Genomic DNA, 13551 nt, shown 5'->3' with positions numbered 1-13551 from the left:
CTCCTATTTGGGTTTTGTATCGTCTTTCAGTTGTTTTGATTTTGCTCATACATAACATTTTCAATCATCCATTTGGAGAGACAAGACTAAAGACCGATGCGGATGGCTGCTGGAGTCCTACACATAAGGGCACTGGTTTTCTCTGTCTTTTGAATGGAGAATAGATATGGCAGACTACCAGAAGCACCAGGGTCAAAAAGTATCTGAAAAGCCTTCCAGCGACTTGGGTTGTGGGGTGAGTCTGAGAAAAACAAGAGCTTTGGCAGACACTGTTTGAGGCTGGCAGGGCGTCCCGGGCTCGGTTACCTGCCACGGGCTTGCGCAGGACCCAGATCTCCTCGTTGGAGCCTCCATGGGGCCCGCTGGATGGGGTGGGAGAGCTGTGAGGACTGGCCTCTGAGCCGCGACAACCTTCAACACAGAACACCACGGTTAGCTGCGGATGGGCCCTGGGCTATAGCTGCTTTGGGAGGGCTCACACAGCCACTCTGCTCAGAAGAATGATAATCCAACTACCTTCTGGTTAGTATTTGGGTGGGAAAGCTACCAATCAGTTATAATGAGAAAAGGCGATGCAAGAGCTGGTTTGGAAAGTGTTAAAAGAATCAATTGTAGTTATTCCGATATTTGAGAGCATTTTTTATACTAGTAGCTTATGTACACATTAAAGTAGACATATTGTGTATACTTTTTGTTAATTGTAAACTTCAATATTGATTGAAAACAGGTTAAAAATAGAAAAAGGTGCCCTTTCAAAACTGTAGAAAACTGAGAATCCCCACAGTTTCATAGTGGAATTTCACCATAACAGGTAGTATATTTTCGATTACCTGCTTGTATTGGAAAAGTTGGAAAAATGTTTGTATGACTTGAATTGTTTGGACTTGCAAGTAAGTAGTAGTAGTAGAGCTGTGTGGGTAAATAGGGGGTAAGTAAAAATAGAAGATTTTTGAGCACTCAAGTTGCAAATACAGGACAATATAGGAATCAATCGAAACTCTGGGTCAGTCGAAACTTTAGGAATGATGAGGGAACACTGTTATAACATGGTCAAAGCTCCTAAAAGTCCATTTTACATAATAAGTCACCATTTAAAGTTTGGCTTATTTAGGAGTAGTAGTAATTTCTCTTTATTTTTTGCTTGAATATCTCTAATATTTCATATGGAGACGCCTTATCTTAATAACATGGTTCCTGTAGGACATTTACTATGCAGAGTAGAGTATTGAAAAAAGGGGGCGGGATGTTGTCTGTAGGTTTTTGTTAGGTAAAAAAGGGGGCGGATCGATTTTGGCATTAGTACGGGGACCAATCAGGGAGGTTTTAGGTTCAAATCCGCTTTCATTTCACACAGCAGCACACATACATACACAGATAAAAACAGCATATAGATATACAAATATATCCATATAAAACATTCATATAGTAATAAACCAATCCATAACATGATTATTTGTGCGTATCCACTTGAATGCCACAATGTAGATACAGGTACATATATAATGCATCCAGAGTGTGTGCTTATATATGTGGGCCTTTCAGAATGGTGCTGCTGTAGTGCATTTGGAGAGAGTCATAAACCATTATAAGCATTTATCAATGGTTTATCTGTGTGATCAACAACAGGGCTTTAAAAACAGACTTGTCATCAAGACCTCCAGCTGCCATTTCACAAACAAAAGTATACATCCCCTCCACAGATAGGTTTTCAACAGTATGCACTTTGATATGGATTTTGTAACACAAGACTCAGTATCTGGACTGAATGTTTTTGGTACATGGTCCAATCAGAGTACTGTATTCTGAATACTCACTGTAAATGGTATTTTATTAAGTGGTAACATATAATATCGTTATAGTCCCATTTATTACTGTTTACTGCAACATTTTGTATCACTAATGCCATGTAGTCTGAAACCTAAATTACATGATCAAGTTCTACAATGTACTTCTTTGATTTGAAATATATTTAACTGTATTCTGTACTAGAATATTGTTCCTCAAAATGAGCATTCAGAATACTACACTTATTTTGGTACATGCATATAGTTACTTTCCAGCACTGTATGCATGCTTGTCAGATATTTAAGTGCCAATGAGAAATATATAAATCAAAATTGCCTGTTCACAATCATGTGAAAGTTAAATGCATACAATTTGAATGAAAATGGCAGTAAGGTTAAAATATAAAACTGTACTTGCAACACATTTAACCATACACTTAAAGTTATTCTTATAAACTCGCAAACAGTATAATAATGTAACCACCGTAGCTCTAGATTACCACAGTAATAGACAGAAGTGTGACAGCTCAGTTTAAGGCATTCACAGTTGTCTTTGGAGCTAGCCGTCACTCGGTATCATGCAACACAGTGCGGGCCGGTGCAAGTGAGGAGGAGGCAAGGTGTATGGGGAGAACGGGTAGGACGGACAACACAATAGCCAGTGTGCTGTGAAGGTGGGTGTGTTGGACTGGTAAAGTGCAGCTTAGTCCAGGTGGGACAGAGGTGACCACACACAGGAGAGGGAGGAAAACGAAAGAAAAAAAACAAAAGCAAACCCCCCCACAAAACTCATAACAAAAGCCATAATTGAACAAATGTTAAATGATAAAAAGAGCTCTAAAGAGACTACTATTACTATTGCTATTACTATTACTTATCCATTTTTACCTAGTAAATATACAGTAGATGTACTAGTGTCGTTTACATAACCAGAAGTTTCTTGGGGTTCAATTAAATGTCTGCCTTATCTAAATAAATATCTAATAAATGTAAGAAATTGATATATCCAGCTTTCTTTTCCCTCCAGAATTGAACTGTAATAGCAGAACTCTGTGACAAAAATCTGACCACAACATGCCCTCTTCATTTAATTAGAAAACATTACAAACTTTAAGAAAGAGCCAAGTGAGTCACTTATATGACCCTTTGGGGTGAGAGCTGAGTGGCTGTGAGAGGATAGTCCTTCCTGCTTCACATTTCTCAGCAAAAGCTGTTCTAAAGCTGTGCTGGTGGCCAAAAAGACATGCATGTGGATGCTATCGCTGTGCCAGAGGGTTTGTGAGAGGTAAAGATAGATTTACTGCAACTTTAACTTGTCATAATACTTAAGTTGTTCTCATTAAAACTCCAGTGCTGACTCTATCACTCACTCTCTCTGATTATTGCAAATATGAACTCTCAAACTCTAAACCATAAAAAATATTATTATAAATAATATAAATTAAGAACACATACAAGTACAAAAATATAAAGATGCATGGGAACTTTAATGGATGCCTTCTTCCAACACAAATCTAAAATCTTACATGACCAATTGAGTACTACAGTAGCAAGCACAGGAAAGCATCCCTTGAAGCTTTAATAATAGCATAATAATAAATATAATAATAATGAAAAGGGGGGGTGTACCTGGGGCAGTGGGTGTGTCTCCCTGTGGGGTTGTCACGGGCGACCTGCTATAGCCAAAGGAAGTGAAAAGTGGAAGCAGTGGCTGATGGGAATGTGGTGGAGGAGGAGGCGGTGGAGGCAGGATATGGATCTGATGGAACGTGGTGTCGTTGCCGTTGACTACCGCGTTGGCAGGGGCAACCGTTGCCGGGGGAACCAGTGGTATCTTTTGAAACTGTTGAGTGCAAATGACTGTGCTGGCCAAACCTAGATACACCCACCGTGACAACACACACCAACACACACACACACCAGTCAACGGTGACACACACAGACCACACAACAGAGAGTTACACACAAGAAAAAAGGGGAAAGAAATTTAAAATAAAGGCTGAAATCACAAACAGAAACAAATAGGATGGACGCAATGTGATTAAGTAAAAAACAGGAAAATAAGTAAAACAAAAACAAAATTATATAAACTGTGTGTATAAGTAAGGTTGACTGTATCCTAAAAGAAGAAGTGGAATATGATTGTCTCAGAGCTGGAGAGGTATTTACAGCTGGATAATGTGAGTGAAAGTTTAATTTTGTGATATATGTATACTACTAAAAAAAACTACAAAAATGAAGCAACTTTGTCACTAGACTAAATGACAAAAAATGTAAAGAAATATTCACAGCAGCACATTCTCTTTAAAAGACATATTACTGGAAAAGGGATAGCTGCCAAGCACCTATCAGCGGTTACTGCCTGTATTTATGTTAAAGCAGTGAATGGTTTAGTTTGTGCTATATGGCTGATGGCAAAGAAAAGTGTGGTTGTGGTTAAGTAAAAAAGATAACACAAAATAAATAAAAGAGTAGACTGACACATGATAGTACAAAAAACAGAAGAACATGACGCTAAGACATTAGAAACATCTGAATCTGTAGAGAAGAGAGGCCCTCGCAGAGCTGCAGAAGCCTTACCAGAGCACACACACATGTTGGTGGACTACAAATCTACTGGGCGCTTTGGCACAGAGCTGGACGCCGCTTCGCTCCTCTTTCCAAGCTGTTCTTCTGTGTGCCATTCAAAGCGGTTCTACACTTACACACACTCACAAACACACCTGTGCGCTTGCTGATGACCTCGACCATGGTGGACGGGAAGTAGCCCACTCTGTCATTTCCTGTCCGGTTGTCATGGATACAGCCTTTCCAGCGGCCGTCTGGGTGTTGCTCTAAAACCTGTACAAACAATACAGAAAGAAATGAATGTATTATTATATGTGTTCGTGAATTCTTTAAGCTATATGTTTGTATGCTACTGGAAACTTGAATTTATCCAGAGAGATCGCCCAAAAACAGACATTTTCTCTACATGAGTTAGTCATGTCCCAAATACACAGTTTTGATATTCCAGTGCAGATGTGGTTGTGTTACCGTGATGACATCTCCTGCTTTGATGTTGAGGCTGGTCAGGTCGTAGTTGTTGCAGTAATCCTTCAGAGCTCGGACCTGGAGAGCAGCTGACGCATCTGACCAACACATACAATGTCATCATATAGTTTTCTTCAGACATAAGTCAAAGCTGATATACTCATAGTAGTAATGCCAATTACACGAAAAGAATAAAGTCTCAAAAATTCTTAACAGTGTGTGTGTCTTTTGATCTAGGAAACAGTGGGTGCAGCATACCTCTGAGCAGCTGCTTGATCTCTCGACTGGCTTGTGTCGCAGTGAACTGATAAACAATGTCCAGCGCAGTCTGGCTGTAGGTGTTTCTCACTGTAGCATTGATTCCACACTAGACACACACACACACACACACACACTTAGCACTTCAGTAACACATAAATATACAACTATATATGGATATTTTATGAATGTGTTCTGGGCTCTAGGCATAGAGACATGATTATGCACCAGCACAGCTCAGGCAAAAACAGCTCCAGGTCTTAATTACAATATAAGCAAGGATAGCTACAAGCAAAGTTAAAATATCACATTGAAACAGATGAATCATATGATCAGATCTCCCCGCAGGACACAGACTCATAGCCTTTTCAGCCAGTGATCTAAAAGGCACGGCCACTTTCTCATACTTCTCCTTTCTTTAAACCAGATTGTGTGTGCTGTTGTCAAGGCCTTTTCTTTTGACTGAGAATATCACCAGTAAAAATTTGCATCGTGGCTCCCTTTAACATTCATGGAGAGGATTCATTCATGAGGTAAATGCCAAGTGTCTCATGTGCAGTTTAGCATACCTCCAGCAGGAGTCTCACTGCGTCAGTCTTCCCACATAGAGCGGCTTCATGCAGGGCAGTGCCTGCTTTGGTCTGCCTGTTGATGTCTATACCCGCCTGGATCAGGAGTCTGTCAGAGGAATGTACCAGGAGACATAAAAGTGAGGGCATTATAAACAAAAACACTTACATACCAAGGACTGTCACTAATTTACCGTGTTTGTTTAAAGGTTTGGCTGTACCATAAAAAGACACATTAAAATTAATACATGGACCCTGATATGTCTACATGTATCAGCATTGCATCACAATGTTACATACTGTATGAAATAATTATTTTAGAAATGACTTTGTTTTCCTTTTTTTCTCTTTGCATCCCCTTGGTCTATTGGCCTTCATTTATTTGATAGGAAGAGTGCATACTAATGAACATCTTTAACAGTTATAGAGTAAATAATATGTTGTCTCAGTGCAGGTAACAGAGACATACTGTAATAATTGTTTCCAGCTGAACCTCTTGAGAATTAAAGCATTGCATTAAATGTAGCTGCACACAATGCCTGTATTTTCCAACCAGTTATGATGTCATACTTTTCCCCTGTTGTACTAGAGGCCCCGTTTACACCTTTTGGAAATAATACTTTTTTACTTATTCACCAACAAATTCTATTATACTCGCTGTTTTATACTCTCTCATCTTAAGCATACAACTTTTAAAAAAAAAATTATTTGTGAATTAAATGTATTTAGAAGACTAAGCTAATATATACTGTATGTGTGGGTTTTCATACCTGATGATGTCTATGTGTCCATTCTTTGCAGCCAGATGAAGAGGAGACGTCCCATTAGGATCTGTGGTGTCTCCTTTTTTAGGCTCCAACAACGCAGCACACATGTTACTGGATAACAACAACTGCACCACCTGCGCATACAGACATATATATTTAAATACAAATATGTATGGAGGACTTAACCAATTATAATGTGCATGTGCACAAGATGAAATAGAAGATCTCCTCAGAGTCTCTGAGTATTTCTTCAGAGCTGACTCTATCAACATCCTTCTACCTCTCACTCACTTCTCAGCCAATCAGCAGCCTTCATTTGCCTTTTCAGACATGTGTCACACCCCTCCTCCTCCTCCCCACCTCAGTAACAGAAATCTGACATCTCTCTTCCATCCCCAGGTCACAAACACAAACCCATGAAACAGCTCAGTATCATCTCTTCACCAAATCTAATAAACTTATTTAAAATGACCATTCCTTCAGGCATTATTCTTCTCACTATAATCATGTCCCAATCTGACACCATGAGCACTGTCCTGGTAAAAGAGCATGACTCACCCCCACACGTCCGAACTCGCAGGCCAGGTCCAGGGGCGTCTTTCCTGCATTATCCACTATACACGGATTAGACTGGTGCTGCAGGAGCATCTCAGACTGGACACAAACACAGCAGATCAATATCACTTCAAAACATTGGAAAGCACAGAAGGATTAACTGTTTTATATATTTCTAAGAAACAACAGCCTGCACCATTTGCACCATTTGTCTGTGAACACACAGTTTGGTTAGCTGTGCACATAGTGCAATGTTTAATCAATGCTTTCAAGTACTCTAGCAGCCTTCAGCCTGGGTGCTTGGGTACACGGTACAATGGTGTGAAGCTAGTTACTTGGAAAATGTCAAACCAACTGTGCTGATGAAAAGATCCAATAGTTTAAATGCAATTTTATGGTCAGTTCTAGAACACAAGTAATAGACAGTGTCACCTACTGCACAAAATATGATTTCTTACAATCTATACTGTAGCTATACAGTTTATATTCAAAGCTCTTTTAACAAATTGCCCTGACTCCTTAAATTTCAAATAAATTATCCTCATGAAAACTAGTCCAAGTTTAAAAACATAAAAATGCTTGTTTGTGTTACATAATATTCAGAGAGATGTAACTTTTGGACACACAGTGCTAATTGTGCAGGCTAGAGCTGAAACAGTGAGCAGTGGGCGACTCACCACGTCGTAGTGTCCGTGCTGCGCTGCCAGGTGCAAAGGGATCTGTCCCTCATCTGATTGGCCGTTCACAGAGGAGCCCGCTTTAAGCAGCATCTTCATTGGCTCAGCTCTGCCCTGCCACGCGGCATAGTGCAGCGGGCGCATACCTGTCAACACATATCACCAACAGTGAAGGAAACTGTACGAGTTTATGTAGACTCAATATGCTCAATGATCCAGCCTAAAATAGATTGTGATGTGCTGAAAATAAGCACATAACAATCCATTTTATTTTATTGTAGTGTAGCAAACATGAATAACATTTAAAATATCATTTATCAATAACATTTATCAAACATAATTTTTCTAGAAAATGGTCCATTTCTACTATTTTGTTTAGACAATGTTTAAACCTCAAGCAGATGCTGCATTTGTTTTACTGAATATGAACATGGTCAGTTAAATAAATGCAGAATCCTCTGACCTTTCTGGTCTCTGATGTCCACTGCAGCCTGAGACTCCAGCAGCAGTGAGATGACCTCCGCGTTCCCATTGAGAGCAGCATGATGCAGAGGAGAAAACCTGCACACACACAATGGTAAATGTAACCTTAAGCTTTTCTATTCTTTATTTGTACAAATGTCTAATAAACCACACACTCAGAGGCAGTAATAATGACTGTGGATGACAATGGCTGGGTACAGCAGCCAGCATCAGATGGAATCTACACAGGGCCTAAAATAGCAGAGAGCAAATGCACACAAAGCAAAAGCACTGAGTTATGTAACACCATCTGAGGCGGGAGCGGGGCAGATAATGATATGGTGGATTTAATAAAGTACTAGGAGTTTAATTAAACATGTAATACTGAAAATGTTGAGATCAAATATAAACCTAGTGATATGTGTGGCACTGTGCATTCTACACATTTATCCATCTGAAAAAGATTTGGCTGAAAGTGATCAGGAAAATGCATAATGTAATGATGAATATTTGAAACTGACTGGTGTCACAAAAAAACCTGTATTTTTACTCATATTGGCAGAAGTACATCATGTTTGTTTTGGTTCACTTGGGTACTTTGCCTTTGGTCCCTTGTTCAAAAAAGAAAGGCAGCCCATATTTTAAACATTGGTTCTAATAAATAGGCCTATACTCCACTGGAGGCATTTCCATCTCCACACGGGTAAAGTAGCAGGTGCATTTAAATGAATCAGTGTAATACAACTTTACGAAACAGGTTGACAAATGAACCAAGCTGAAAAGGCACTCTAACTCTCGTTTACAGTCCACCATACACCTTCATCTGAAAGCCACCAATCCATCAGCTGAAAACAGTGAGGTGCATATTTTAAGCAGGGAGGAGGGGCGGTTTGAAATACTTTTGTTGAAATAGAAAATACGTCTCTGAACTTAAATGTACAATTTTTTACTTAAATCATGGCAGAGCTCAAGTGAGTGAAAAAGGCAGGCACTGAGCACCGCTAAATGGGAATCAAAAAGCTATTACCGTCACATAGCGATACTCACCACATTGTACAGTGCTTGCTAAATGCGGTGTAACTGTAAGCCATGCGTCCTAATCAACCTGCATTTGTTCATTTCCGTGGCAACCGGCTCTTCTTGCTTCTCCTGCCCAGGGTTAAACCAGGATACTGTTACAGCACGCTGCCCTGGCACACGGCTCAGGGGGTGTACAGTACGAGGGGGGCAGGGGAGGGAAGCCCCAGCAGCTTCATCTACGTTGTAAAAGCTGCTATGCAATATTCATAGGTCCTTCTCTGCTCCTCACGCACACATCTCTGTCCACCTCTACTATGACAAAATTACATCACATTTCTCTTTATTATTGTAGGGTTGATGTTGATGCATTTTTACATTTTAGTTCCAAATCTCGCAAAAGTAATTGTGCTGTAGTTGTACGCAGCAAAACATGAAATACCACCAGTGTGTGCAAATATAAATATATATGTGACTGAAGTGATTATTTCAGAAATACACTACAATTCTGACTTTCACTAACTCAGATCTTCCCAATTCACCAAAGACAAATAGGTTTGGGCATTTAGTTCTATATGACTTGTGAAGAAATGAACACAACCCCCAAAATATTCACGTTATGGTTTAAACCAAAGCAAATTACTTCGACCTGTCATTGGGATTAACTGTAATTTTTCTGTAATACTGCATGTGGAACACAGAAATCAGATAAATATCTTTTGTCAATACCGTTGGCTGGAGCAAAGAAAGCCATTACTAGGAAATGTTGTGTAAAGATGCACCTGTACTTATTGACTGGATCAAAGTAGTTAACAAAATTTATGACATGGAGAGACTGACATTTCCATTGAGACTTTCTACTGCTAAATGTGACAGATATTTGAGGAAATGGGCCGATTACACCAAAACACTAAGTACTTGATAGTGCATTTATACCTTGGCTTCGATATGCTAATACTGTGAAGATAGATAATTATTATTTTACTCAGGAGCTGCTTACACCAGATGCTCTGAATATTATTTAGTTTTATTGTGGTCTACATTTTTGATTTGTTTTGTTCTATAAATGTATCAAAATGTTCAAACACATACAAGAATAAAGTTTGAAAGAAAAAAAACAAAACAAATTACTAACACCACTCATGTATTCATATGGCAAGTACATGCAGCGGCTAGTGCCACCAACCTTTTATAGTACATGTAATATATTTTGTTTGAGGAGTACTTTGCTAATTGCTAATGAAGTGTAAAACCACAACTAACTCTTACTACTTCTACTACAGTCATTCCTTTTACATTTACTACACTAACTCATTTAGGACCATCTTTTTCACATGCAGAAGAAACCACATCTAAATTAACCACTGACGTATGAACTTAGACTTTCATGTTCATTGTCATTAGATTGCAGGAATGGTGCCTGTGTGGGTGACAGTAAAGCTTGTCTTATTATCTGCATATATTACCGCACTGTGTGTGTGTCTCTGAAGGCCTCCCTGTCAGCTTCATAAAGAGGACTTCCTAACTGCTTTCTTCTCCTTAAAGCGCCTATGACAGGTTGGACAGCACATTTCACCAAAACACAGTGAAGATCATTATATTTAAGATTCTACTAAAGATTTTACTTTTCTTTTCCCAATATGGCAATTTTTTCAGATTAAAAATTTTACTTCCTGGTTGGAAATAGTTAGCCTGATTCATCAGCCGGTTTCACTTCGTAAAAAACGCCTGACCTTGCAGCGTTGGAATTTGTTCACTCGAAAGTAGGCGGGTACTTCTTTTTATTTAACCAATCGCTGCTATTTGGTCATGATGTATGTAATGCGCCGCTAACAGAACTAACTTTTATATTAAGCTTTTTCCAAATCCCATAAGAAGAAGAGCAATAATGTCTTTCCCCATGAAAAAATTCACCAAACATTCTCTTTTTCTGGTTTTAAATCCTCGATCTCAGGAATCATTGCTAACACAGAATGTATGACTCTTTGTTGCTTGGCTGGTGCCCGAACCTGCACTTCCGGGGTTTTTGCGAACCGTCTATTGCAGGGGTGTCAAACTCATTTTGGTCCGGGGGCCGTGTCCAACCTACTTTGATCCCAAAGGGGCCGGATCAGAAAACTCATGTCATATAAACCCCAAAAATAATAAGTTCAAATATTTGTGCAGAGAAATGCAAATCTATTACAGACATCTTTTTAAATTGATGAACTCTTTCTTATTATAATATTATAATATTATGAACAATCTGAAACTTTAAGAAAAATTCAATTTCAACACAATGTTTTAACATGAACTTGTATGCAAATAGGAATGTCAATTTTTGTTGTAAAATCCTGCACTCGGCTCCACTTTTCTCATTTTGGACATTTTGTTGATGAGGGTGTCACGGTCAACAGTCAAAACGATCGTCCTTTAAGAGCGTTTGGAAAAAGACAACTCTTCATTTGTGCTGCTCTGGTGGGAGGGGCCACGTACAGAGACACTGGAGATGCTGCTATGCTAAGCACCGCAGAAAATTACCAATATTTTAATAGAAAATATAATTAAAATATTTTAGTAGAAAATCACCCAAGGGCCACATTAAAGGTCTTGGAGGGCCGCATCTGGCCCCCGGGCCTTATGTTTGACACCTGTGGTCTATTGTATTCTGATTCCTGACCTAGTCGCTGGAGGGAAATGAAACTGAGCGGAGGTACTAGGTGGTGCCAGCCTGGCTAGAATATCATGGCATCACACTGGGCAATTCCAAAACTATCAATACATTCAATCAATCTAATACAATCCATTACCAACTATAATGTACACCGGGCCAAAACTGCTCTAAAGTACACAGAAATTATAATTTGATTAACAAAAACACAAGAAAACACTTTCTAGGGAAAATCTCCAAATCTCAAGGTACATATTATATGTATATATTATATTATTATTATTATATTATATATATATTTTGTTGTGATATTTTGTGGAGTCTAACAAAATTGTGAATATGCTACTTTTTCCTCTTAAAATCCCTAGACAAGACTTAACCCAAAGAACTAAGATATAAAAGTGCTTAGAACTGCTATTTCTTGATGTAGTTTGCACCAAAACAGAGCAAAGGATCATAGTTTATGTAGTTCCCTCTGTTTTTTAGCTATTGCAGCACCATAACTCTTAATTTAAGCAAAGAAACTTGTGATTTGATATATTGTGATGATGACCCACGATATTACTGAGAGGCTTTTGACTATACGATATCACAATATTTTGATTATTGTTACACCCCTATTATTTTTGTTGAAATAATGTTCAAAGTAACAGAAAAAAGTTGTTCTTGCATGTAAATTGGAACAAAACTTTGGACAGAATTTTCCCTAACGTGACATTCTTCTTTTCACTTTCAACATATTTTTTGACTTTTCTTGGCAAACTGCCTCTTGATTTGTGTAAAACTAGAATTTATATTTACAACAGGTTTATCCCACCAAATTAAGGTGAAATTAGAAAATCTGAAAAACCTGTCATACATACTGTAGGTCTGTTGCAGAATAGCCTATAAATATAAGTATGTGTTTCAAGAAGACCATTGTCAATGAACAATTTTAAACTGAAGTATTAGACCGTTAGAGTGGGTGAGATTCCTCAAAACTCCTTCAAAACAACATGCCAAGTGTAAAAGTCAGGCAGCAGGTTTTGACCCAAGTTTCCAAGTGATTTTTCCGACTTGGGGTAGCATTTATGTGCATTTTTTACTTGGAATTTTTTCCAGTCAAATTCCACAAATGCCCATATGCCTCTCAGACTACTACTCCAACTTTTACTCCTGCCTACTCCCTGACAGACACAAATAAATAATAAAAAATAAAACTATGCAAAATCAAAAAGGAGAGCTATGGTTTAAAGGTGCACTGTGCAACTTTTCTGGTGGAGGGTTCGCGATTTGTTGTCTCCATGGAGATGTTCTTGCTTTGTGTAGAACTTAGACTTAGACAAACTTTACTGATCCACAAGGGAACCTATTTGGACACAGAAGCTCCCACATCCCAATAAATATAATAACAAAAATAAAAAATAAAATAAATTAAAAATAAATTAAATGGTAAAAAATAAATTCTAGTATTTAGTAGCAAAAAGGAACAGCAAGAGACATGTGTCAAATAAGACATAATTATTAAATGTAAAATGTAATGTAAAAAGAAATTTATCTATCGCAAGGGAGACAACAGTAGCTCATTACAGGTCAGATTTGTGGAGAGGCAACCCTACTCAGAGAGAGAATTATTGTGTTTTTGAGCACCCATAATTATTATTCTTTATTTCAGACACAAATATTATTCGGTGCATAGTTTAAAAGAAAAATAGGATACAAAAAAACAAATAAACAAACAAACAAACATACAAAGTGCCCAAATTAATCCATAAAGTTCATTAAAAAGTGTGGAGTTTC

General features: G+C 38.3%; 1 protein-coding gene across 1 annotated transcript in view; it reads right to left on the bottom strand.

The window, feature by feature from the left end:
• caskin1 (CASK interacting protein 1) overlaps nucleotides 1-13551 on the bottom strand; it is an 80693-nt gene that overhangs the window by 14869 nt on the left and 52273 nt on the right. The window contains exons 3-12 of the mRNA XM_055152649.1: nucleotides 8107-8204; nucleotides 7644-7789; nucleotides 6970-7065; nucleotides 6415-6545; nucleotides 5645-5753; nucleotides 5076-5184; nucleotides 4821-4915; nucleotides 4508-4625; nucleotides 3414-3659; nucleotides 307-411 (exon numbers count right to left, since the gene is read on the bottom strand). Coding sequence (XP_055008624.1) covers nucleotides 307-411; nucleotides 3414-3659; nucleotides 4508-4625; nucleotides 4821-4915; nucleotides 5076-5184; nucleotides 5645-5753; nucleotides 6415-6545; nucleotides 6970-7065; nucleotides 7644-7789; nucleotides 8107-8204 — 1253 coding nt within the window. The remainder of the gene's footprint in view (nucleotides 1-306; nucleotides 412-3413; nucleotides 3660-4507; nucleotides 4626-4820; nucleotides 4916-5075; nucleotides 5185-5644; nucleotides 5754-6414; nucleotides 6546-6969; nucleotides 7066-7643; nucleotides 7790-8106; nucleotides 8205-13551) is intronic.

Source organism: Boleophthalmus pectinirostris, unplaced genomic scaffold (genome assembly GCF_026225935.1).
Source record: "Boleophthalmus pectinirostris isolate CB_2022bp ecotype Guang Dong unplaced genomic scaffold, ASM2622593v1 HiC_scaffold_17, whole genome shotgun sequence".
Taxonomy (NCBI): domain Eukaryota; kingdom Metazoa; phylum Chordata; class Actinopteri; order Gobiiformes; family Gobiidae; genus Boleophthalmus; species Boleophthalmus pectinirostris.
Note: the sequence above shows the minus strand (reverse complement) of the source record. Positions and strands in the feature narration are given on the sequence as shown.